Consider the following 26,402-nt stretch of genomic DNA (forward strand, 5'->3'; position numbering starts at 1 on the left):
TTCCCTAGGAAGCACTCCTAGGTCGAAGACCGAGCGGTAAATCCCCCTCGGAAGAGAGGTAAAGTCCTCTCAAAGACGAACGGTAAATCCCGTTCACTAGGAAACAATCCTAGCTCAAAACAGAGGTAAAACCCTCTCAAAGCCGAACGGTAAAGCCCGTTCCCTAGGAAGCACTCCTAGGTCGAAGACCGAGCGGTAAATCCCCCTCGGGAGAGAGGTAAAACCCTCTCAACGACGAACGGTAAATCCCGTTCACTAGGAAACAATCCTAGCTCAAAACAGAGGTAAAACCCTCTCAAAGCCGAACGGTAAAGCCCGTTCCCTAGGAAGCACTCCTAGGTCGAAGACCGAGCGGTAAATCCCCCTCGGAAGAGAGGTAAAGTCCTCTCAAAGACGAACGGTAAATCCCGTTCACTAGGAAACAATCCTAGCTCAAAACAGAGGTAAACCCCTCTCGGTTAAAGTCGAAGGTCGAGAGGTAAACCCCTCTCGGTTAAAGTGGAAGGTCGAGAGGTAAATCCCTCTCGGTGAATGTCGAAGGTCGAGAGGTAAACCCCTCTCGGTAAATGTGGAAGGTCGAGAGGTAAATCCCTCTCGGTTAATGTTGAAGGTCGAGAGGTAAACCCCTCTCGGTTAAAGTCGAAGGTCGAGAGGTAAACCCCTCTCGGTTAAAGTCGAAGGTCGAGAGGTAAACCCCTCTCGGTTCATGTTGAAGGTCGAGAGGTAAACCCCTCTCGGTAAATGTGGAAGGTCGAGAGGTAAATCCCTCTCGGTGAATGTCGAAGGTCGAGAGGTAAACCCCTCTCGGTAAATGTGGAAGGTCGAGAGGTAAATCCCTCTCGGTTAATGTCGAAGGTCGAGAGGTAAACCCCTCTCGGTTAAAGTCGAAGGTCGAGAGGTAAACCCCTCTCGGTTAAAGTGGAAGGTCGAGAGGTAAATCCCTCTCGGTGAATGTCGAAGGTCGAGAGGTAAACCCCTCTCGGTAAATGTGGAAGGTCGAGAGGTAAATCCCTCTCAGTTAATGTGGAAGGTCGAGAGGTAAATCCCTCTCGGTTAATGTCGAAGGTCGAGAGGTAAATCCCTCTCGGTTAAAGTAGAAGGTCGAGAGGTAAAGCCCTCTCGGTTAATGTCGAAGACCGAGAGGTAAACTCCTCTCGGTTCCTGTTGAAGGACGAGCTGTAAATCCAGCTCGGTTAATGTCGATCGTCGAGCGTCGATCGTCGAGCGGTAAAATCCGCTCGCTTATTGTCGAAGACCGAGAGGTAAAATTCCTCTCGATTCCTGTTGAAGGACGAGCGGTAAAACGCCATCGGTCTGTCTTTACATGGAAAAAGTTCTAAAAAGAACTCTCTTCAACCACCGACAAGAGCGGCAGAAGCTCACCAATACAACAAACACACCCTCCCTCAAACTCATAAGTCCTATAGTTAACCACGGCTAAAGCCAAACGCTTAACTCGGACTTGGGGGGCATAATGTATAGTATGAAATATTAACCGAGCGGTTACAAACAACCAACCGGATATTTAGGTAATCTGTTTATATCTTATTCTGTTTATATTTTATTGGGCTTATATCAGCTCAGGATCCATGAGGTAAATTATAAATACAAAGCCAGGGCCAAAAGCCAGGTACGTTTCACTTACGCATCATTCACTAAATATTCAACCAAGAGCCGAGGCTCTTCAAATCACACGCCTAACTTGAGCGTCGGAGTACCTTTTGCAGGTACATCCACCCCCGTCCAAAAGGAGACCGATCGGCTTGCGCCAACACCGATCGACCAGCAGCTGGAGTTTGGAGGCGAGCGAGCAGCCCCGACACATCAACAGGTTAGTTTCTTGGTGTTGTATTTTTTATTTTGATAGTAGTATATCAACATGTATATATTACTTGTGTTTATTTTTATACAGGTTGTTATTTGATCAAAATTATTATCTCCAACTATAACTTTTAATAGAGAGATTATATAATACATGTTTGACATTTTTAGTGTTAAACTAAATTTTTTATTTTATTTGTTTATTTTGAATTTTGTAACTTTCATATATCACGTAAACATCTTTTAACTGTTTTTTTTTTTTTACTATTAAAAGTAGTCGATTAGAGATAAGACCAAATTATAATATATAAATAGATACAGGATATAAAATGATTTTGTAAAATTGAATTAGATTTAAAATCCACTTCTTATGTTTTTCACCTTTTCTCTGTTCCAAAAAAATACTTATTTAATTATTTTTTTTTCCACTAATTCTAAACTTAAAAATATTTAAGTTTTAAAAATCATTTAAGACATAAAAGAAATTAATATAAACTAGAAAGACTATATTTATTAATTTTAAAAAATTTGAAATATAAAATCCATCAAAATTGATACGTGAACGGATTTTAATTTCCTGTGAAAATTTAAAAATTATAATCATATATTAATCCTTTTTAAAATAAAACACGTATGAGAGGAGCGGATCTACAAAACTTGGCTGAAACAAGGAACCCGATAGGGTCTGAAATTTGAAACAATATTTTGAACTGGACAATTTTAACAACTAATTAGTGATAATTGAACAGGTCCTAATAACAATCTTAACTGCTACTAATTATTAAAATTTTGTTATAATTAACTACTAATTAGTAATAAAGGATCAGTTTCGGGGTCTAACTTATCATCTGACACTACATTGACGTGGTCTGTTTTCAGTCCATCTTTACGCGCCACGTGTCCGTTAAACACGTAATTAGAAAACATATATATACATAATAAATTAAAACTATTCTTAATTTCTGGTTGCTTCGTCCGGGTTCAAAGAAAACTGCGCAAACCTTCTATTATTATTAAAATTCCTTATAGTATTATTTCAAGCATTATACAATTATTGTTGTTAAGTTATTAATTATTATTATTATTATTACCTAACAGAATAAAAACACACATCGTAAGAACTAAGAGGCTTCGGTACAATCTATGGTTCCTTCGTAACCAAACTATTTCCCCCTTCAAATTCTTCCAAAATCACATTATTCAGGTTCGTTCATTCCTGTACTACACTTTTCTCTATTTTTATCAATTTTTTTTTTACTGATTTGGGAGTTTTAGGGTTTTGGGTTTCGGTGTGTCTTCATGTTCTTCAGGTTGCTCCGATTTTTGTTTTGTTTAACTAATTCATTTGATCATGATTTTCTGATTTTGTTTTTGATCAATCGAACGAATCGTTATTTCAATTTCCAGCTTAAATTGTCGAATTTAACGCAATTGTTTTTGCTTTGTTATTTTATCTAATTTGCGTTGCATGGTTGATGATGATCCCAATAAAATAACTTTTGATCATATAGAATAGAAAATTAAGGATTTGAAGTTGCCTTATATTGGGAAATTTTATCACAGTTTTCTGTTGTGAATCCGTTTGTAATGATATTTTTTTCTCCCTCTGCGATTTGTGTTGTTACAGGGATAGTAAAATCATGGCAACTGCAACCATGGCTACTGCAGCTGGTGCAGCTGCCCTTCTGTATTACACATTGAATCGGAAATTGCAGACTCAGGATGCGATAGATGATGATGTTGAAGAAAATGGAAGTGAAACGACCACTGATACGCCATTAGGTAGTGCTCGTGTTTCTCATCCGTTAATCCAAGCCCCTGGAACATGGTTAGAGACAATTTCAACGTTATCTGAGACTCTCAGGTTCACGTATTCGGAGACGCTTGGGAAATGGCCAATTGGGGACTTGGCGTTTGGTATCAGCTTTCTGCTCAAGAGGCAGGTAATGGCAATGCGTACATTTTTTATTCTTTATTGGTGTCCTAATTTGAAGCAGCTGAAAAGGCAAAAATTGTGGCGTTTTCTTTATCTATATGTAACGTTGGATGCATTTAATCAGTAAGTGGAATATAGTATATAGTTTGAATTCCAGGTGCATATTATTTAGGTAAAACTATACTTGATCAGAAATGGTATTTGCAACCTGCACTTAACATGCGACAGACATATTTCTCTTAATGGATTGCAAATCACTGTAATTGATGAATGAAATGTGAACAGGGATAAAGGGAAAGAAAATGGCACCGGTGAAGAAAGTTATGTGATTTAGTTGAACTTTTTCATGTATAAATAAAGTTATTGATGATTGAATAGTTAATTCCTTTTTCATGTATAAAGAAAATCATTGATGATTGAATAGTTAATGCCTTTTTCATGTATAAATAAAGTTATTGATGATTGAATAGTTAATGCCTCCCATCTCAATAAAAAAAAATTATGGTCTCTAAGGAAGTAATCCTAAATTTTGATAACAGTTATAGTTTATATTATCTCTGAAGTGTTCCTTACACTTTTTATAAGTTTTGTTTTATTTTACTTTTTGACCCTTCTCAACGTCACAGCAGGGGATTGGTATCATGACTTGCAGCATTTGAACTTCTGTTACTTGTTAATCATTGCCCCTTTGAAATTGACAAATTAGATTATTCTTCAGTTTTATGATTTTCATATAATTTCTGTTTATACTTACTATGCAAGTAATATGGCTAAGGTAGCTTAGAGGTCAGACTATTTTCTGAAAAAATGAATCTTCAGAAGACCGTTCACGACCTCTTCTACCTTATATGACAATCCTTGGAAGACGTGATAATGATTGATTGAACAGAAGTCCTGGACTACTGAATTTCTTCATCTCACCTCTACATAAGCTGTAGTTTGTGTAATAATCACGCATTATTGTATTCCAATCCTTAAATTTGGACATAAAGGCCATGTTTATTTTGAGTTTTTGGCCCTTTAAAATCAATCTGGTTAGTATAAAATAAATGCTTACAGTATCTGTTGTTCGGCTAAGATGTTCTGAATTGATTCATATTAGGAATGAATTCTGTGGATGTACCCAGGAAGGAATAGATATTGTGTCCAAGAAAATCGATTTTTATCAAGAAGTAAGACCTACTAGTTTTCCAAACAAGGTCACCAAACCTCAAAAAAAAATTTGGCTGGTTGGACCCTGTAGTTTTCAAAAGTTGCTATACATTATAATATCTGGGCTAACTCATTTCTAAAAGTTAATTGTTTTATTGTCTAATCCAAATGGACCCCTAGATGCTAGACTGTTGATACTCAGAACATTATCTGTATTTTAACATGAAAAATATAGTTTCTGGTTTTGTTGCTTCCTTTTTATTTTCTTTTTATTTAAGTTTGATCCTTTGATTTAGTTTCTCAAATATATCTTGCAGGGGAACTATCAAGTTGACAGTGAATTCTGTGGTAAGGATAGTGTACAGCTGAAAGGATCTGAGATTACTGCCGAACTGAAGTATCTCTTGAACTTGTTGACCCTGTGCTGGCATTTTTCAAAGAAGCCCTTTCCCTTGTTTTTAGAAGAAACTGGCTACACTGAAGAAAATGTCCTCCTTCGGGAAGCCAAAGCAGGAGTAAGTCTTGTTTGAATTTTCAGAAAAAACTATAGCAGTTCAGTATCTGTACCCTATGTTGACTATGCTGTTGATAGTTGTTAATATACATTTTCTTTTGAGAAAGGATGGAAGGCTGCAGCAACAGAGGGTGTTGTTTTAGACCAGTCAAATGTGGAATGGGATACAAATTTGATAATAGATTTTTTTTTTTTTGTTTCATTTTGGAACTTTTTTTGACTTTTTTTTCTTATTTTGGGGTGAGGAGGCTTCGCACAATTGAATCTGATGAATAAGTAATACTTGCTACCATTTCAGTGATCTGTATTCATTTGGTAAAGACAACGTAAGTTTAAACCTGCTGTTGATTTGTCATGCAGATTTTGAAACCAGCTTTTACGATTATCGTTGATCATGACATGAGATGCCTTTTGCTGTTGATTCGTGGCACACATAGTATCAAAGATACTCTAACAGCTGTTACAGGAAATGTAGTACCATTCCATCACACTGTTGTTCACCAAGGGGGGGTTAGAGATTTGGTTTTAGGTTATGCCCACTGTGGAATGGTTGCTGCTGCTAGATGGATTTCAAAGCTTGCAACTCCTTGTCTCCTTGAAGCACTTGGCCACTACCCTCATTATAAAGTCAAGGTAAAGATATTAATTTTTTTTTGTAATATTCCCTGCTCTTTGACTAAATAATCCTTCTAACATGCTTCCCTGTTAGACCATAATATCATTTAAAATTTCAATATATCATTTTGTTAATAGTGTGTTCAAACATGCATGGCTAGCAGATTGTACTCATCACGTCATGGTTTTTCTTCCTTGTCTTCATTAATCTTGAATTTACAACAAATTTTTTTATTAAATCATGAAATCATTTAGGTAGCTTTAAATAGTTAGTAGACGTTTCTATTGTTTACTGTATAAGTTTTCAAATTCTTATTATGTAGATTGTTGGGCACTCTTTGGGTGGAGGTACTGCAGCAATTCTAACTTATGTGTTGAGAGAGAGAAAGGAACTGTCTGTCGCTACATGTGTTACATTTGCTCCAGGTCAGTGTATCACGTTCTGTGTCAATATGATTCTTCAATTTATTTTATAAGCTAAAGGGTAGTAGTATCCTAGAGCACTTTGGAACTGATATTGGTTTACGCAGCAAGTCTCTTGAACCTGACATCTTGTTACCCTTGCAGCTGCTTGTATGACATGGGAGTTGGCAGAGTCGGGTGATAGTTTTATCACTTCTATTATAAATGGAGCTGATTTGGTGCCTACATTCTCAGCTGCTTCTGTAGATGACTTGCGTTCTGAGGTTGTGATCATTAGCATCTTGTGTTGGAAAATGTTTTTGTCCTGATTTATTGACCAATATTTGATCATATCTGTGGGTTTAAGTAATTAGGACTTGTAGTTCAGGTGTTGATAAGACATGCATGGCCCTGGGAAAGTGTAGAGGACTTCATTTGGTGGGTTTAACTCTCATTTATGGTTATGAACTATTTTAGGTTCTCTCAAAACTGCATATCAAAAAAATTGTGGGATATTATAGAAAGCAGTGTTATAAATCTTCCCAGTCCCACAAGAAGTTATACAGATTCTAAGATGTTTTGCATTGGCTGTCCTGTTACTCCACATGAAGTTTAATTCCTTCTCTGAAATTCATAATGCTCCTGGTTTGGTTTGGTTGCCTTAATGGAACTTCGATAATTCGATGAACTTGCTACAATGTTGCATGATGAATGTTTGCAGTTCAAAAATTTCATTTTGCCATTCTACATCATTTGGGTATTAAAATTAATTTTCCCATTTTCAGGTGACAGCATCAGCATGGATAAATGACTTGAGGAATCAAATTGAACAAACAAGAATACTTAGTACTGTCTATCGCTCTGCTTCAGCATTAGGTTCTCGCCTCCCATCGATTGCCACTGCTAGAGCAAAAGTTGCTGGGGCTGGGGCCATTTTGCAGCCAGTTTCTAATGGTACCCAGGTACTTTTACCTTCTGTTATAAATCTATTCAATTTTCGTTCATCATGCAACTATGTATTGTCTATGAAAGCAGGATGGAATAAACTATCCATTGTTGGAAATTAAAACAAAAAGGTCTTTTTATTTGGTTGTCTTTCTTTCTTGTGTTGAATAAGATTTATTGGTGTTGCAATCCTGTTGTCAGAAGAGTACACAATTTTTATGCTTTGGATCATAAGCCTAACCAGGACGAGTTTCTACTTGTTAGTTGTCTTCTATATATGGTTGGGGGTTGACGTGTTCAATCTTATCATGCAAGAAGCGCCAGTGCTATTGCTTCTATTCCATGTCTGACTTTTGAAAAACTGCAGGTTGTGATGAAGAGAGCCAAGAGTATGGCAGCATGGGCACGTCCAAACCTTAATTTGTCCTCTTGGTCATGCATGGGACCCCGTCGCAGAGCCTTGAGTGCTTATTCAAACTCCAAAGACGGCGATAGTCCTCCTACATCTTCCTCTATCAACATTGACAGTTCCGATTCACTTCTTCGTTCTCCCAAGAAGGCGATTAATGCAAAGAATATGAACCTTCCTGTATCTTCATCTATAGAAGAGTGGTCTTCTGAGATTGAATGTGGAAATGAAAGTAGTTCTGATACTGAGGTGGATGTTGATCATGGTGACCGTCAGATGGACCATGACAGATATGATGATCAGATGAGTGAAGTGGAGTTGTGGCATCAACTGGAGAATGAGCTGTATGACGGTCCTGAAGTTGAGGAGACTGATGTTGTAAAGGAGATAAGGGAAGAGGAAGCAACCCACGAAGTAGAGGAAGCCCAGAGTTCAGTACCAGAAACGAAAGAAGTCTACAGATTTTTCCCTCCTGGAAAGATAATGCATATTGTTACACTCCAGTCTGACACGGACCATGAAAATGATGATAGCCCAACCTATGCAAGTTCAGACAGTAGCGAGCTAGATGAGACTAAGATTGGGATTTTTCTAACTTCCAGGTCTCTGTATAGTAAACTTAGACTCTCACAGAGAATGATCAGTGATCACTTCATGCCAGTTTATAGAAGGCAGATTGAAAGGCTAATAAAAGAACTTGAGCAGGAAGCTACTCAGGACCATGATACACAAGAGGTGGTGTTATAGTTAAAGACAGTTACAATTAGATTTATGTTTGTACCATATGACGTGTCATTGGGTGTTTTTCGTCCCATTGATTTCGGAACGAGTCTCATAGGAACTGCAGTTTTTGTGCTATACTGCAATAAGGAACCCCAACGAAGGTGATTACAACAGCCTAATATACTGATTCTCACTCTGATGATCAAATGGAACCGACTCATAACTGGATACCTTAACATTGATGCTGGCCGGGGAAAAGTAATTGTAAATGCTTCCCCAGATCCAAGTTATATGTACATAGTAATAACGTGGCAAACTGTCCAATAAAGGTTGAAATAATTCGTGGTAATTTGAATGAAGAAGTGTTTGCTGAGTCAATGTCTTTATGAATTGAATGTTTGGTGTGCTCTGTATCATACATTCAATTATTTTAATTTGTTAAACATGCTAGTTTCCCCATAATCATTATCAGTTTGGTGGGAATGGTTGGAGTATGTAACAAAAGTGGGAGTTGGACCAGGTGAGTGAACAAGAGCATTTTATTCAGTCTTGAAAGTTTATTTCCAACAAAGTGTCTTGAAAGATTTGGACAGATTACTTGCCAAGATTCCCAAAACCTGACCCCTAACAAAGCACATCATTCACTTTGGTACATTGAAACTAAAATGGGCGTTTAAGCAACGCAATTCATTGCTTGATAAAACGACAAAATGATGCATGCAACTCAACAAAGTAATGCTACAATGAGCTTCGTAATGGCTGCAGATGCAGTTCACACCTATCAATATTTGACCAAGTGGACCTCATAAATTAGTTGCAATTTCATGTCAGAAACTACGGAACTATTGATTTAGGTATCAGAAATTGCACCAGTCATTTATTTAAACAATAAATAAGGAAAATTATTGTGTTCAAAATATGTTTCTTTTTAAGAATTTTATCAAAACTAGAAAATCCAACGAGACTAAACATTTTTGTCAAGACAACAATAAAATATCAGTGGGTGTTTTGGTAAAAAAACATATAAATGGATAAAATATATATTCATACTTAAAAACTATAAAAATATGTTACTCATTTGATAAAATTTTCCATCTTGAACGTTAAAATACTCTCTTTATATATATATATATATATATATATATATATATATATATATATATATATATATATATTAGTAAAGAGGTGAATGACTTAGTTTTTTTTCTGCATATCTCGTCCTCATTTTTTAAGTAACCTTTTCCACTGTTTTTCTGATACAATTCTTAACTTTTTTTCAATATTTTGCATTTATATAACAAGGAAAATAATTGATTCTAATGTGAAACAACTTTAGGTTTATTGTTGAGATTGAAAATGTAAAAATATAAGGTTAGATTGATTTTGCTTTTGAGTTTGTGAAAATAATAAATTGAAAATTAAGTTGACTTTAACAACAGGGACATAGAGGATATGTTAACGTTAAAAGCAGAGGCACGTGTTAAAGGTTTTGTTAATAAGTCTTAGATAATTTCTTTATCTCCATAACCTGATCTAATGGTGTCAATTTAATCACTTTATTTACTAATCCATCCAGATAACAAATAATGTATGTGTTTAGAATCTTTATATGTCACTTCTGTATTTAAGCTAAGCACATTCATGTAGACTTTATTTGAAATGTTTGTGTGCATCGGAATAATTCAACAAAATGTCTTCCGACTTCAAAATTTTGCTTACTTTAAGTCAATTTTTCCATTTAATAATTTTTGCTTAGTTTAATGCAATTTTTTTGTTTAATATTTTTTTCTAAATTAAATCTAATTTTTTTGTTCTCTATAATAGACTCTCTATCTCTTCTACCACAGTTTAATCTTTATAAATTATTGACATGATTAGTTATTATTTGTTAAGATTTATATTATCATTTAATTTAATAATTAAGTAAACATGTACTATTTTGTTGCTTTAGGAAGCCGACTGAACAAATTTATACTCCCAAGGAAAATGAAGGAATAAGTGAAAAAATGTCTCAAATTGGTGAATTAAATATAGGAAAATCAAATAACATTTTTATGAATGTAGGTATTATTCAACCCAAGTAGAAACTTAAGCCTCACTCGCACATTTTATGGAAAATTTTCCAGGAGGTCACCCATCCTTAAATTACTCCAGGCTAAAGCACACTTAACCATGGAGTTCTTATAGGTTAGACTACCGAAAAGCAAATGCATTTGGTGATATGAGTAGTCAAATCAATCCCTTTAAGCTATTTTCAACTGTATAGTTCCATATCTATACAGTCTCTAGATCCCTCTCATTCCGGTGTATGTTCGATTCATCCATGTGTCCCTTCCACTGGAAGCCTGCCAGGAGCCGCTCCTTATTAATGTTCCTTGTACTTCGTGCCTCTTGCACCGACGATCACTCCCTTCCTTCGTCAGTGTCCGGATGTCACATTCGTGGATACATAAAATATCCGTAAATATTAAAGAAATATATAAATATTCATATGAAGATGGGTACAAGTAAGATATTTATCTAATGAGGAGTTACTATTCATGTCCGTCTCGTTTTATTGACATTCTAGTGTTAAGATGAGATAAATAAGAAACTTTGATTTAATAAATATTTTCAACATTTTCTCAATATTTTATACTTATAAAAAATATATCTATTAAGAGAAATCATATCAAATTTAACAAATTCTCAAAACTAATGATACTCTTAATATCGCATTTTCTCTATAACTATTTGTAGTTTTGTTAGTTCACTATTCTTTTAAAAAAAATTCTTAGAAATATTAAATGTAAACTATGCATATTTTTTAATTTTCTATAAATATTAAACTCTTGATCATAGTACTTCTATTAATACCATCCATCAAAAAATCATTCTTATGTGTTGAAACATAGATAAATCTAGTTGTAGTTTCTAAATTTGAAAAAAAAAATTGTTTTAATTTCTCAATTTGAAATACGGAAATTTGCAAAAAAAATAATAATAATTTAAGTATTGCAAACTATTTTTAAAAAATCACATTAACCTTTTAAATTTAATGTTTTGGAGAATAGTGTTTTTTTTTTCAAATTTAGAAAATCAAAATGATTTATTATCTAAATTTGAATGATAGGAATCATATTCATCGTAAATTTCAATAATTGAAAGCTAATTAAATATAAAATAAATCCTCAATATATAAAAAATTTAACTATAATTTTGATATAAAGGATTCGTATGACATTTTCAGAATATAAACAATCATTTTCCAATATAATTTATTTGAAGTCCAAATATCTAAAACCATTGATATATGAATGAACCATGTTCATGGTTTCAAATGGCACATATTAGAGGTAGAAGGTGTGGTTATCAAATCAAAGCAAAGTTTGTGGCATTAATTAAACGTGTCACATTCTCACATAAAAACTTTAAAGAATTTTCTAACTACTATCGTTTGATTAAACACACTGAGAAAAGGTCCACTTTGAGCCAAATTCCGACAAAATTTTCTGTATCTAAGTTTTGACATCAAGATTAAGAAAGCATGATAAACTTTTAACGAGTAATTAATTTTGATTGAGAGGCACTAATGAAAAATAATCAATGATGAAAAAAATAAAAATTAAGTAAAATGATGAATCATGGAAGTGACCACTAATGAAATACGAATTTTATTCATAAAAAGAATAATTTTCAACCTCAAAACCACTTATAAATCTTTCAAACCATAATCACAAATGAAAAAAATAATAATCCGAATATGGGATTGATATCATCTTAACACAATAAAACTTTCATGTAATAAATTTATGATATTTTATACTTATATAATTTTTATTTTTAGACTTAAATTTACACTTTCATTTATAATTATAAAAATATTGTTTTAGAACTGATATTAAAACCGTGAAAAAGAAATAGTGGAAAATTTTCATTTTTTTTTATCAAAGTAAACTCAACCCCTCTAATTTTTAAAGTGAATAATAAATAAGTTTAATTTGAGAGTTAGAATGGAAATGAGTCTATTTAGATAATTTTATGAAATAAAATTATTTTGAAAAAATAAAATAAAATAGGAGGAATGATGGGTGTATATAGTATTGCAGAAATTCAAAGGAAGTAGAAGATGTTAACATCGGATTCTTAAACTGATTTTACATATAGAAAACAATGTCTCAACTACGTAGTTTTTTGTATGTACGTACACATACTAAACTCTTTCATAATTAATGCGAAGTTATCATAGTATTTAAAAGAAAAGAAAAATGAAGTACGTTCCATATATTACTATAGATATGTATAGCATTAAGTAATGATGTACCGTCCATTTAATGCTTTCAAATTTTGGAAGGAGAAAATGAAAAAAGAAAATAAAAAGACAAAATCAAGAAATTGTTCTTATTATATATGTTTTGGTGAAGTGGAGATAATTTTATGAGAAACATGAAGGAAAGAGTAGCTTTCACTCGTACTGTCACCATTGTTAACATCTTCCATGTGATTCATTTCTTCTTCATCACAATTAATACAAAAATCACCCACTTGACAATCACTTAGGTCCCATTTTGCAATTCTTACGTCAAATCATTCATATAGATTAGATATTATCATTAAAATAATTTTAAACTTCATCCTCTTCCTTCTTATACTTCTTTCTTAAATCAAAATTTATACTAGGAGGGATAGATTTTCTCAGAATATTTTGAGAAGGTTAAAATAAGATGTAAAAAAAAATTTAGTTCAAAGAGTTAACTTTAGTGCAAAATTATTCTGTGTAGAGCGAGATTTTTGTAAATAATTGAAGTTTATTTATATTGGATTTTAAGCATCTAATGGAAAATTGTTTAAATTAGAATTCACAATTTCTTTTTTATTATTTAATTTCTTCTTTTTTTTTTTTTTTATTATCATGCATAACGTGTTTTAAAGAGTATTTTTGTGGTCTATATTAGTGACTGTGGATGTTTTATGATGTGAACTCTTTTTTTTATTATTAAAATTTTTGTCTGTCTATGTTCATTATTGATTTATGTATTCTATATCTTTGTTTCACTATTAAATTTCAAAATTATTTTTATGAATTTATTATCAAGATAAACAGAATCAATTGTGCAGAGAACATTCAATAGATTGATGATACAGACCATGAGGAGAAGAAGAAGGGTGAAGATCGTACCTTGTAGAGAAGTAGCAGTAAAACACACCACTCTTGAAGAGAGGAAGCAACCAAAGATCCTTCGAAGGGAAGACGCAGCGAGAGAAAAGCACAACACAGTGACAGAAATAACAAAGAAAAAGATAGAGAGAAGAGAGGTGCGTCCAGAGAGGAAGAATCTAGAAAAGAGTAAAGTATATTGAAAAGTTAGTTAATAGAGTTCCGATACAATCAATAAAAAGGAGAAGGAAAAATGGGCTGGGCTGCAAAGTGCAGGCCCAATATATTATCATCCCCCCTCAAGCTGAGAGTATATGTTAGTCATTCCCAGCTTGGAATACAAATACATAAAAATAGCATGAGCAAGAGGTTTAGGTAGTAGAAATGGGAAGCAGCTTGAGAAGACCCTTGTTGAGCTTGTCCCTGACAACATGGAAGTCTATTTCAATGTGTTTCGTGCGCTCATGGAAGACTTCCTTGAGAAAATCGGTTCTTTAGGTCATTCCAGATCTTCGAGGCTTTATTCATTTGTCTGATGGAGATGGAAACAGAATAAACGATCCATGAGACAACCATGTTGTTTTCGCGAGTCCAGGTGGCATGCTCCGGCTTGTCCTTTTCAGGTGGACGAACGTTGCCAAGAACGAATTCGATCTTGCTTTTTTGCGCTGAGTGCAGTTAACATGGAGCGGCTCCAAGAGTGATAATTGGTATCGTCGAGAACCGGTGAAACAAGGGTAGTGGCCGGATTCTCGCCGGGGTGAAGGTACAGATAACTGTGTGCGAAGCTGTCTTCGACCATGACTGAGGCAAGAACAAGAAAAGACGGGGAAAACAAGAAGGGGAGAAAAGAAGCAGAGTTACGCAGCAGAGCTCTTCAAAAGAAGAGCTTTGATACCATATCAAGATAATGAACAAAATCAATGGTGCAGAGAACATTCAATAGATTAATGATACAAACCATGAGGAGAAGAAGGGTGAAGATCTACCTTGTATAGAAGTAGCAGTAAAGCGCGCTACTCTTGAAGAGAGGAAGCAACCAAAGAACCTTCGAAGGGAAGACGCAGCGAGAGAAAAGCACAACACAGTGACAGAGATAACAAAGAAAAAGATAGAGAGAAGAGAGGTGCGTCCAGAGAGGAAGAATCCAAAAAAGAATAAAGTATATTGAAAAGTTAGTGAATAGAGTTACGATACAATCAATAAAAAGGAGAAGGAAAAATAGGTTGGGCTGCAAAGTGCAGGCCCAATATATTATCATTTATATTTTCACATAAAGTTTATGGATCAATTTATTTTAATAAGTTATTCCAAATAACTTGTTAAATTAAGTTATTTTAAGCTTTTTAAAATCAAAATAAATAAACATTAAAGTAATATAATAAGTGTATCATATGATCGTTTGGTCAATTTTGGATTGGAAAAGGCTAACCGTGTCAGAAATTTGACCAAACATTATTTCTAGAACGAATGCGATCAACTAATCAAACAATCAATTTATAGAGATATTACCATTAACACAGATCAATTTAAGACAAAGTATGATTACTATCAATTGGATCTTAATTAGATCGTCATTAATCCAAAAATCATGCTGAAATTTATAAATACATATTTGAGATAAAGAGATAGTGATGACATTTAATACACATTACTAACTTTGACATCATAATACTTTATGCAAGTAACATTCAAATAAAATGGAATGTCGTGAAAGTCAACATTTGAACCACCAATAACCATTGACCTCGATTCCTACACTCAAAAATGATAAATATATTTATGTTAAAAATGTACTTTTGTATATATATATATATATATATATATATATATATATATATATATATATATATATATATATATATATAAATAAAAGAAATTCAAACAAATGTGTCCAAAGTACAATTTTTTTAAAATAATAATAATTTAAGTATTTAGGTAATATATAGTTTTAAGCTTATAGTTTAAACTCTATCCATAATTGGAGTTTTTAGACATTATAGTTATACAAAGTCCCACATTTCTTATATTAAAAAGCTCAATCAACTTTATTAAAACACACGATACTAAAATGATACGATTATGATACATGAAAGATAAAAGTACAATAATGTCTCAAAAATCCAATAACTTTTAAGGGTACCCTTCTTTTTCATGCAATTATATGAATGTTTTTTGAGTTTATATATGAAATGAAATTGAAATTTATTTTTTTGTCTATGAATTATTTAATCAAAATAAACACAAATATTCGAATTTCATAAATTATTGTTGGATATGGCGGTATTTTATATTAATGAGAATGGAAAAGCAGAAATAATAAGTTTTGGCTTTTTTTGTCCAAATAGAGAAGAGATGGAAGACAAAAGTGAAAAGAACAAAGAAATATAGAGAGACAATTGCATTGCTTAAAGAATGAGTCTGTCAGTTTGTGTAACGCAACGCATACATAGCTTCCATAACAAGCTTTCTGGACCATACCATCTCACCATGTCACCAATCAATCACTAATATATATATTTATATATTTATGAAAACAAATATCATATTTATTATACACTGTATATAAATTATATATCACTTTAAATATTACTTTCAAAATAATAATTAAACATGTTTTTTAATCTAAATTATTATAAAAATTTATCTTTTATTTTTAATTAAATTATAAAATATTTAGTCATTGTAAAATATGATTTCATGTGGAGTGCATAATTAACTAAAATGTAATATTCATACGTAATTCATCCAAAAGATACTCCGCATTGATTTTGTGGTAGAAGATTCACAAGCTCAAATTAATAAAATAAAAATATAAAAAAAATAAATATTGAGTAAGTATTTCGTTTGATATTAATAAACTTTCTTAATAAATTCAAGTAAATAAAAATATGCAATTATAAATCAGAACTTGATTATTATTAGCTTTCACATTACGATATAATATATTATAGTTATATTCGATTTTGATATAATTAAGAAAAGTGGGTAGATCTAAGGGTAAAATAAGATTTGATTCGAATTAAATGGATACCAATCGTATTTATATATGGGAAAATAATCAATGTTATATTTTGGTCTGCCCTCATGTATTACTTTTCATTATTTTTACAAAGGGTTTTAATAATTTTGATAAAGAAAAACACTATTATTTAGTTACGAGTTGGATAGCGAAAAGAACCGATTCTCTTTCATCTCTTATCTTCTGTGACGTAACACCATTGTTCCTTCCTATCACTTACACCACTTGAATTATTATTATTACTACTATTACTATTATTATCTCAACAAAATCATTGTTATAAAAATGATTGACCAAAACCCTTTTCTACAATCTTCATATGTGTTGTTGATAAATGGCAAAAGAATAAAATATTGGATACTTTTGGTTTATTCACTTTCATTTTGATGCGATGAATAAACTAAGCATACTCATGATAAGTGTGTAGCGTAAGGCATGATGTTATCAATAATAAATTACTTTCCATTCCTCAATTTCACCATTAATTAACTACACATATTTCCCATTTGCCATGCTCATTCTCTGAGCAAAATCATCCCAGAAGGTCATACATTCCTAAATTACTTTAGGTTAAGCACACTTAACTATGGAGTTCTTATGGGTTAGGCTACCGAAAAACAAATGCATTTTGGTGATATGAGTAGCCAAATCAATCCCTTTAAGCTATCCTTCAACTGTATAGTCTCATACCTATACATTCTCTAGATCCCTCTCATTCCGGTGATGTTCGATTCATCCATGTGTCCCTTCCACTGGAAGCCTACCAGGAGTCGCTCCTTGTTTGTGTCCCTTGCACTTCGTGCCTTTTGCACCGGCGATCACTCCCTGCCTTGGTCAGTGCCCGGGACCAACTTCCGCATGGTTCGTCCTCGAACCACACCGTACTAGAAGAGGCTAGGCTCTGATACCACTTATTCTGAATGAAAAAGAACGATAACATCTACGACCTTACGTAGTATATAACACATTAACTAAATTGTTTAGGAAGTCTAAAGAAGAACTACACTTAGACCAAACACTCATTCATACATTTCTAATATTATAACACAATCATTATTACCGCAATTCCTTATATAAGAGAACCTAATATAGACGGACGCTCGACCATATTACCACCTTTACTCAGAATACTACAGTTGACGATCAATCCCTATCTCAACTCAATTCACCACATGCATCATTCATCCATCCACACGTCCAACACATATCTCATACTCATCAAATAATCAAACAACGTATCATGCAAACATACCAACGTTCAAACAAGACTTTAATCAAATTATATAAGCTTCCCTTACCTCTATACGTAACCAAACGCTCAATGAGGCAGAATGTAGCTCCCCACTACCAAAGACCTAACGTTCGACAATCCCGTTTTAGGAGTACTGGACCAAACAGAGAAATCAGGACACTCAGAATTATACTATCCCATCAGGCGACTATAAATAAAGAGTTGCATGTGAGAATGAACGAACGTGCTTAAAGAGAAAGAAACTCACCAGCTCATAATCACAAACCGATCGGTTTAAATGGAAGCTCTTGACGCCGGGAGTGTTCTAGCGGTGCCTGAGAGGTGATCGGAAGAAGAAATGGTGAGGTTTTCTTAGAGAGAAGGTGGAGATTTTAGAGAGAAGGAGGAGGAAATTGTTTCAGCAGTTTGGAGAAGAAGGAAGACATGCAGAGAAGTGGCACAACATTTGAAATTTGTCCTTAAATATTGTCGTCACCCAAAACGAACGATCACTCTCCTGCAACCACCTTTTTTCCACTAACTGAGACGCTCACTCCCTTCTTGGCACATGGATCCCGTTACTTGGGGTTTTTGGGTGCATTTTTAATGGGTTCTGACAAAAAAAGCTTTCACATTTAAGAATTAAGATCATATTCAATTCTTATTAATTTTATTATTTTTATTTAATATAAGAATTTTAATTGATCTATGAGTGTTTGTGAATGTGTATGAATCTAAGAGGTGTGAGTCTGAAAATTATGCAAAGAAGGACGCATGGGTTCACATGCCCTATAAGGGTATGAAATGGGATGTTGCCCTGAGCATGTGAAGTTGTGAAAAATGTTAAAAAATTGAATGCAATGTTGAGGAGAATGGGAAGTATATTTGGGGAAAGAGTGTAGTGGAAAAGGAGAGGTCCATAATAGGAAGATGGGTTTGTCCCTCAATAGGAACACAGTGTGGGAGAAGGGGCAAAGAGGGGTCACACTGTCCAAGTGCAAGGCATTGTCACAAGAGGTGTCAGTGCAATTCTAATTATATCTCACATTGCCATCTCAATCTTTGCTCCACTCATTTATTGCTCTTTCTCACCACGGATTTTCTACCTACCATTACAAACACATATGTTAACAAACTACAAAAACTTGACATTAAAAATAAGTTAAACAAACAAATTTTTTTACTATAATAAATTTTAACGTAAAAATGTGATAGTTTGTTAAGAAATTAATTTTAAATTTAATTTACAAAAATTACATTCAAATATATATTTTAGAAAAGTTTTATTTCTAATTCACCTAAAATTTTCAATATTTCTCATCAGAAGCACATTTTCTGTGAAATACAGAGTTTTGTTTCGTTTGTTTTTGTTAGGTTTTGATATCTTTAATAATGAGAAACGAAAGTGGGGTCGATGAAAGAAGTGGTTGCGTAGGAGGCACTGCGTTTGCAAACAAACCCAACCCAACGAATTATTAAAGGCATCGAAATTTGACCTCTCCAATATTGACCCCACTCTCATACCCCGTTATTACCATAATCATCTCAAACAACAACAAACCAAACTCTTCTGGGATTACAAAAAGCCAACATCACTTAGGGTTTTGTTCCGCATCAGTGTGCATGGATATGTTCTTATTGGACTTTATAGTTGTCACGCTTTGGAATCAGAATACCTCACTAGATACGCTATATATGGAGAACCTTGACATAATGAGCCACAAGAATAATTCCCCATCTCTTTCCCTTTTTTTCTTCTTTTTTTCTTCATCAAATTTAAATTCCTTTTCTCCTCTCCTTCACATTATTGTACCTTATATTTTGTTAAAGCAACATATTCATTTTATTTAATTTCTTAAAATATGTTAAATATTTTTTTAAAAATAACACATTAGAATTAATTTTTAATTTTTTTCATATAATCTTCTCCAATAATATTATCAAGATATGCCAACTCATCATTAAAGTAATTAGTATGAGAAACATAAATTGAGTAACTTGGGAAGATGAATGATGAAGGTTGAGAAAAATACAAAATGATACACTTCATGGTTGTGCCTATTATTGAATTAAAAATTAGTCGTATCGATTGCTATTATTATCTCCTAAAAAGGTCATAAAATAACGAAAAAGAATTCATATTATTTGATCCAATGAGGATTTGTTTTGGTGATCTCCAAGGTATTCGCTCACATCTACCCACCAATACAAAATAGACTTCACAAATAAAAAACATCAAAACACGACAATTAAATTATTTCTTTTCTTCTCTATGTGCCTTTAATTAATTGGATTAGAATATTTTCTTTACGTTTCAACGTAGATTATTAACCATTTATCTTTATTCATAAATTAATACATATATATATATATATATATATATATATATATATATATATATATATATATATATATATATATATATATTAATATGAAGTTTATATATTTATATAATGGAATTGTTAATATTATAGATTTAATATATGGTGTGTTGACCTAATCAGTACGAGTCGGCAGGTAATGGTACATATAATATAATACAAGCTGTAATTCAAATTAAGAAGCTACTTTATGAGGTAATCGTGCAAGCTGTACCTTCATAACATCATTTACATTTCACGTGTCACTTAGGTGTTGCTTCACAAATTAGGAAAAAAATATTATGACATACGAAAATTTTGCAATTCTATTATTTAATCCTTAAATAATTAAAATCGATTCAATAATATTATGTGTCTAAATTTATCTTTTATTTATTTTTAAATGGATTCGTATTAAAATAGTTTCTATTTTCTTAATAAATATAAGAAATGATAAATTATTAATATACCTTGAATTGCCACGGAACCTTTTGAGTTTGTCCAAATATGTAATTGAAGAACATTTCACCCATGAGAAAAACATGCCTTCAAAAAAAGAAATTTAATTCTCTTTGACTTTTTTTCTCTTTTGCATACAAACTTTTTTTTTCTATTATTTTTTCTCAAATTAAGATTGATATATAATATTCTTTAAATATAAATCGTATAATTAGTTTCATTTGGATTTGGCTTGAAGCTTTACCATTTTTTTTATAAATGTTTAATTTTGATTTTATTCCGTTGAATCTTTCATTTTAATCCATTTTGCAAACATTTTATTAGTGTTTTAAACCAAATTACCAATTAACCAGAATTATAACCATTTGTTTAGCTTTAATATCGGTTGCTTGTTATTTTATTTTTAAAATTTTCCTTTTCAGACTAAAATAAAACAATAAACAAATTTTATTTAGTTCTTAACAAAGAAATATGCCACATTTTTATACATTTAAAAAATGAATTATAGGAAAATTATTGATTGATTGAAATTTATAATAAATAAGTAGTTCAATTTTTTCCCAAATTAACTATCTAACCTGTTGTGATAAATAATAAGTAAAATATTTTTAAAGAAATTAATGAATTTCATTTTGTCATAAAAATTTATTGTTTCCTTTAACAAGATATTATTTGTATTCATGAAATCCAAATATTATAACAATAATATTTACATAAAATATTAATCAATTTTAAATAAAATGAATGGATATGGAAAATATTTGTTGAATATTAATCACGGTTTGTGCGTAAATAATTGGTTTTGTGAAAATAGAGAGCAACACAAATTGGGGAAGAAGAGAGCCACGATATCATAATGCTTAGCTGGCAATCCAATCATCAATGGCTAAACATTCACACATTCAATAAAAAATTTGTCGACGTGGATTAAACCATAGTCCACAACCTTAAAGCCTCAATCATTGATGTTTTTTCTCTCACCTCTTTTCTTTCTCTCTCTACAAAGTGCCTTTCTCTTTCTCTCTCTCCCAACTTCCCCACTATTCATATATAGTTTAGGACTGCAGATCCCGTGCAGAAGCCAAATATAATCCCTTTGTTTCCTCACATAAGATTTGGGTTTCTTCAAAGTTTTGTTTTTTTTTTTAAAAAAAAACTTTTTTTTTAATTTCTTGGAGGTAGAAGAAAGCAAAAGGGGTTTTAAAGTTTTCTCTGAAATGGTTTTCATGTCTGAGTTATTGTTCCCTGAAGAAAATATTGAGGAAGGTGAGTGGGAGAAAGAGAGATAAGAAGAGGAGGAGAAGAATACCTACCCAGCAAGCAGAAGTACAGAAAAGATATACAAAAAATTGATTGCATTCATTTTGATCTGCTTCTGCTGGTAATAATCCCTGTCAAATTGCTTCTTCGATTTGGTTGCTTATACAATTTTATCGTGTTTTTCTGTTTAGTTTCCCTTGTTTTGTTCTATAATTTTCCTTGATTTTTTTACATTCAGCACAATAGTAAACTCTGTCATAAGCCCAAAAGGGAAAAGAGTTTGGTTTGGTTGGATTTTTTTCTCTCTTCTTGATTTCTTCATTGGCTGAAAGCTCTTCGGTGTTTGTTGAACGAAAAACCAATAGATTTATTGGTCTTGTGAAATGTGAAAACCGTTTGTATTTATGGCTCTTGAAGCATGTCCTTGAATATTTTTTTATCTTGTGTCAAATATGATAAAAATGATGTTATATTAACCTGTTTGGTGCTGATTGTTTGTTCGCAGGGTGATTGGCAATGTCTGCATCGATGATCATTGACCCTGTGGTGATATCGGCACCAGAAACTCAATCAGCAGCTAGCATACTAGTTGCACAAAGTGAAGTTGAATTTGCTGTGTGTGACTGTTGTGGACTAACAGAAGAGTGCACCCCAGCCTATATAGAAAGAATCAGGGAGAGGTACCATGGAAAATGGGTCTGTGGGTTGTGTGCTGAGGCTGTTAAGGATGAAATTGTAAGGTCTGAGAGGCTTGTCTGCACAGAAGAAGCAATGGCAAAGCATATGAACTTCTGCAAAAAGTTCAAGGCATCAGGGCCTCCTCCAAATCCAACAGTGCATTTGATATCTGCTATGAGACAAATTCTTAGAAGGAGTTTGGATTCTCCTAGAGTAAGGTCCACACCTAATAGTCCAACTAAGACTATCACAGAAATCCATGGTTCTGTGCTTGCAAGGTCTGAGAGCTGCTTCCCTACCCTCACTGAAGGATTGGGATGAAGGAAATGCTGTGTGCTTTGTTGGATAAAAATGGAAGGAGACATCAGAAATAAGGGCAGAAAAATATAAGCTGAAAAATTAGAAGTTTAATTGTAGTTTTGTCCAGTACAGAACTTTCAATCTGTTTGTTAGAAATTTGAACATAATTTGGTCAAGAATTTTGCTTCACTAATACCAATTACCTTGTTTTCCATTCCTCTTAATTGTTTGAAATAACAAAATTATGTTCATAACTGAAGTCAAAATTTCAAATTTCGCAATTGCTGCAGCTGAAGAGAAAATGGGACAATGTTGTCTGTACTCAAATTGATGCTCTGCAAAATATCAAAATTTGATCCAGGAGTTCAACTAATCTTGTCTGTACTCAAATTGATTAAGCTAGGTTGATATCAGGACTGGTTATTTAAAGCGAAAACAAAAATAAGGACACCAATAATTGAGTTATACTTCTCCAAACCGGCTTAAAAACTAATCATTGGTGAAATATAAAATTGACTGGTCTACTTTTAGTGCTAGCACAAATGCACCTTCTGACATTCATTATAATTTCAAGTCAATTACACAGGAAAAACCTTGGGTGGTTGGAAGTTGAAACAGTCATGAATATCTGTAGTGTTTATAAACCTGAGGTTTGTGCTACGTCTTTTGCATAAAATAGTTACTCCTACAATGCTCTATGCATTCTTAAAATTCAAGAGCAAATCACGGGTATAAAAATTACTAATATACTTTCGTTTCATTGACCAAGTCCATGGTCCCTCCCTGCCTTATATGTCAAACTTAACCAAAATTTATTCTAGGCTTTATACCCTTTTATGGCACATCAGCATTGAATATACTATTCACTATAAAAAGATGGTAACAAGCTGCAAGGAAATACATCCATGACACTAGAACAAAAGTAGAAGGGTGGATAGTATCGTATAAAGAGGGACCAACAGCCGTGGAATGATTATGATTATGCCTTAGGAATGCAAAGTGGTTGGATGGTCTCATCTATTTGTGATTTTCTTTTCTGTGCACCTTTAGATCTTTCTGGTGGCAACGCATGACAACTAAGCTTTGTTTCTTGTATATTTGAGTCAAATTCGTTTTGAACTATAACTAGTGATTAAAAAAATAAAACATACATTTTCAAACAAAGTTTACTAGTAGATTTCATATTAAAATTACAGTATATATGAAACTGTTTGAGCATAATAAAATGGTAAACAGTAAGTTTGTCTATGGAATTGCTGTTCTATGATTATCCTAGATAAAACAGAACATTCTTGAACACAAGACTGACGTGTCAGGTGAAACTTGGTCTGTTTTGTTTCTATTATTATGATCTGCCACAGCCCCCACTTAGCTCCAAACGACTAAATTTTCAATGAACATATCATCATGTGAACAACGCTACTTCTGTGTCCTCTGCTAAACTTTATCATGCAAAGTAAATAGAAGCAGAAAGCAGTAATAATCTCTAGCTGTTTAACAGGTTTCTATGAATCATCAGATTACTCCTGGCACCTTGTTTGGCTCTACAAAGAATGAGTTTCTCTTTGTGGAGATATTTGTACTGACGACCATGCAAACTGAACTAAATAAAACTGTCTTCAGTTTTCCTTTCAAAAACCAAAGAATTAAACTTTTCTAATTTTGGACAAAAAGTGAAGCAAAATGGTTACTACCCAGTTGAGAAATGAGACCAAAGGTTGCATAACTCATGTCAATATTGGTGTACTTGAGGAAGATACGAATGGAAGTTCTTGCCAGTTAGGATGATAGTTAATATAATATCAAAAAATTGACTGTCTTATTCTTTGAAAAGGGTTGGTGGTTTCCTCCAACAAGCGTCCAAAATTTCCCATCAATTGTGTGTTTTTCCACCCTTTCCGGGAAAGTGGTTTATCTAATTCTTGAATAAGTTAAAAGGGTTCTTCTTCACTTTGCTCTAAGCTCACCAATCAGCTATGATTAGCTCAACAGATTAATTTAATGGTGTGATTAACATTATCAAAATAGCGTCATGAACCATCCATCATTTTAGTCATATTGTCAGAATTGTTTATGTGCTGTTCAAAAGCAATTGGGCAATTATTGGGTGGCAAAATTAGGTCATCATCATAATGGTTCCCGTGATTGTAGGTTGTCATCGAATGTGTTAGTTTCCAGAATTGTGCGGTAGATTCTACGGGAACAGTTACCACAAAGTGCATATAAAGAATCAATTTTGACTCCGTCTACTGTGGGATTCTAGAGAATTCTTGAGATAGAAACTAAGTCTTTGTTAACTTAATGAATTTGGCAGAAAGTGATGAACGAGATTTAAAGGAATTTGAAAGTAAATTTTTGTTGTTGTTGATTTGAGTGAATTTGGGAGTAATTGAGAGTGAATTTGGAAGTAAATTTTTTTATTCTGTCCTATCAGTAGAATTCTAAACTAATTCTTATAAACTTTACTTCCAAATTCACTCTCACTTACCTCTAAATTCATTCAAATAAACAAAAAAAAATTATCTTCAAATTCTCTTAATCATTTTTTTCAAATCTATTCAAGTTAACAAAGCCTAAAAAACATGAATGCACACAAAAATAGAGATACATTATAATATTAATGAATTTTGAGTCTAATGAAATTAACACTACTTTCTATTTAAAATTTTAAAAACAATAAATAAATCTTTCATTTTTATATTCCTATGTTCTTTTTCAATTTTATAATTTAGACTAGCGTAAATTTCCCATAACAAAACCAAAACAATATAATCTATTTGTTTTAACATGTAATGTCACAATCTTACTTTAATTTCTCGTGTCTATTACTTACAACCATCAATTCGGAAATTTATACAGCTAATAAAGCTACAAAAGTTGCGTACTCTTATTCGTGATGTGTCAACTTTATATGAGTATACTTATAAAACAGCTTTTCTTAATTATTTTGCTTATTTTTACTAAAAATATCTCAAGGAACAACAATAGTAAGATGAAAAATTATTGTTTTGGTATTTTCGTTGTCTTTTTCATAACTTATGATCAAGTTCCTTGTTTGACTTTTTTTATGAAGCGTGTTGTTTTTTCATTTGTAGTTGTCTTTTAACATAGTTGTTAATAGTATTTCAACCTTTGTACTATTATTTTGCTTATTTTAGGCTCTTGCTATTTACACGTTCTTTTATTCACAAAATACATTTCTCTTTGTTTCTTTTTTTAAATGACACGTTTAGGAAATTAAGTCTTACTTTATGGGATGTAAGTGTATTTAAAAAATAAATTTTAGAACGTAAAAAGATTAGACTTTGTTGTAAGGGGAATTTTTCAAAACACATGTTTATGTATAATATTATTTTAAAATAAAAAGGAAAAAAATGAGAGATAGAGTGGAAAGTTTGAGAAAGTAAAACTTGAAGATGAAGAACTTCTTGAAACTAA

General features: G+C 32.6%; 2 protein-coding genes across 2 annotated transcripts; both read left to right on the plus strand.

Moving 5' to 3' along the window:
* Positions 1 to 2,799: 2,799 nt before the first annotated feature.
* On the plus strand, positions 2,800 to 8,577 carry LOC124847218 (uncharacterized). The gene is made up of 8 exons (XM_088102295.1): positions 2,800 to 3,025; positions 3,449 to 3,764; positions 5,227 to 5,424; positions 5,784 to 6,056; positions 6,362 to 6,464; positions 6,606 to 6,724; positions 7,226 to 7,402; positions 7,753 to 8,577. The coding sequence occupies exons 2-8, from the start codon at positions 3,462 to 3,464 to the stop codon at positions 8,539 to 8,541; spliced, it is 1,962 nt and encodes a 653-aa protein (XP_087958421.1). The 5' UTR covers positions 2,800 to 3,025; positions 3,449 to 3,461; the 3' UTR covers positions 8,542 to 8,577.
* Positions 8,578 to 21,704: 13,127 nt separating this feature from the next.
* On the plus strand, positions 21,705 to 23,181 carry LOC148191501 (uncharacterized). Its single transcript, XM_088101561.1, has 2 exons — positions 21,705 to 22,107; positions 22,492 to 23,181. The coding sequence occupies exon 2, from the start codon at positions 22,503 to 22,505 to the stop codon at positions 22,983 to 22,985; it is 483 nt and encodes a 160-aa protein (XP_087957687.1). The 5' UTR covers positions 21,705 to 22,107; positions 22,492 to 22,502; the 3' UTR covers positions 22,986 to 23,181.
* Positions 23,182 to 26,402: the final 3,221 nt, after the last annotated feature.

Source organism: Vigna umbellata, chromosome 11 (genome assembly GCF_029865625.1).
Source record: "Vigna umbellata cultivar VRB3 chromosome 11, Vumbellata_1.0, whole genome shotgun sequence".
NCBI classification, from domain to species: domain Eukaryota; kingdom Viridiplantae; phylum Streptophyta; class Magnoliopsida; order Fabales; family Fabaceae; genus Vigna; species Vigna umbellata.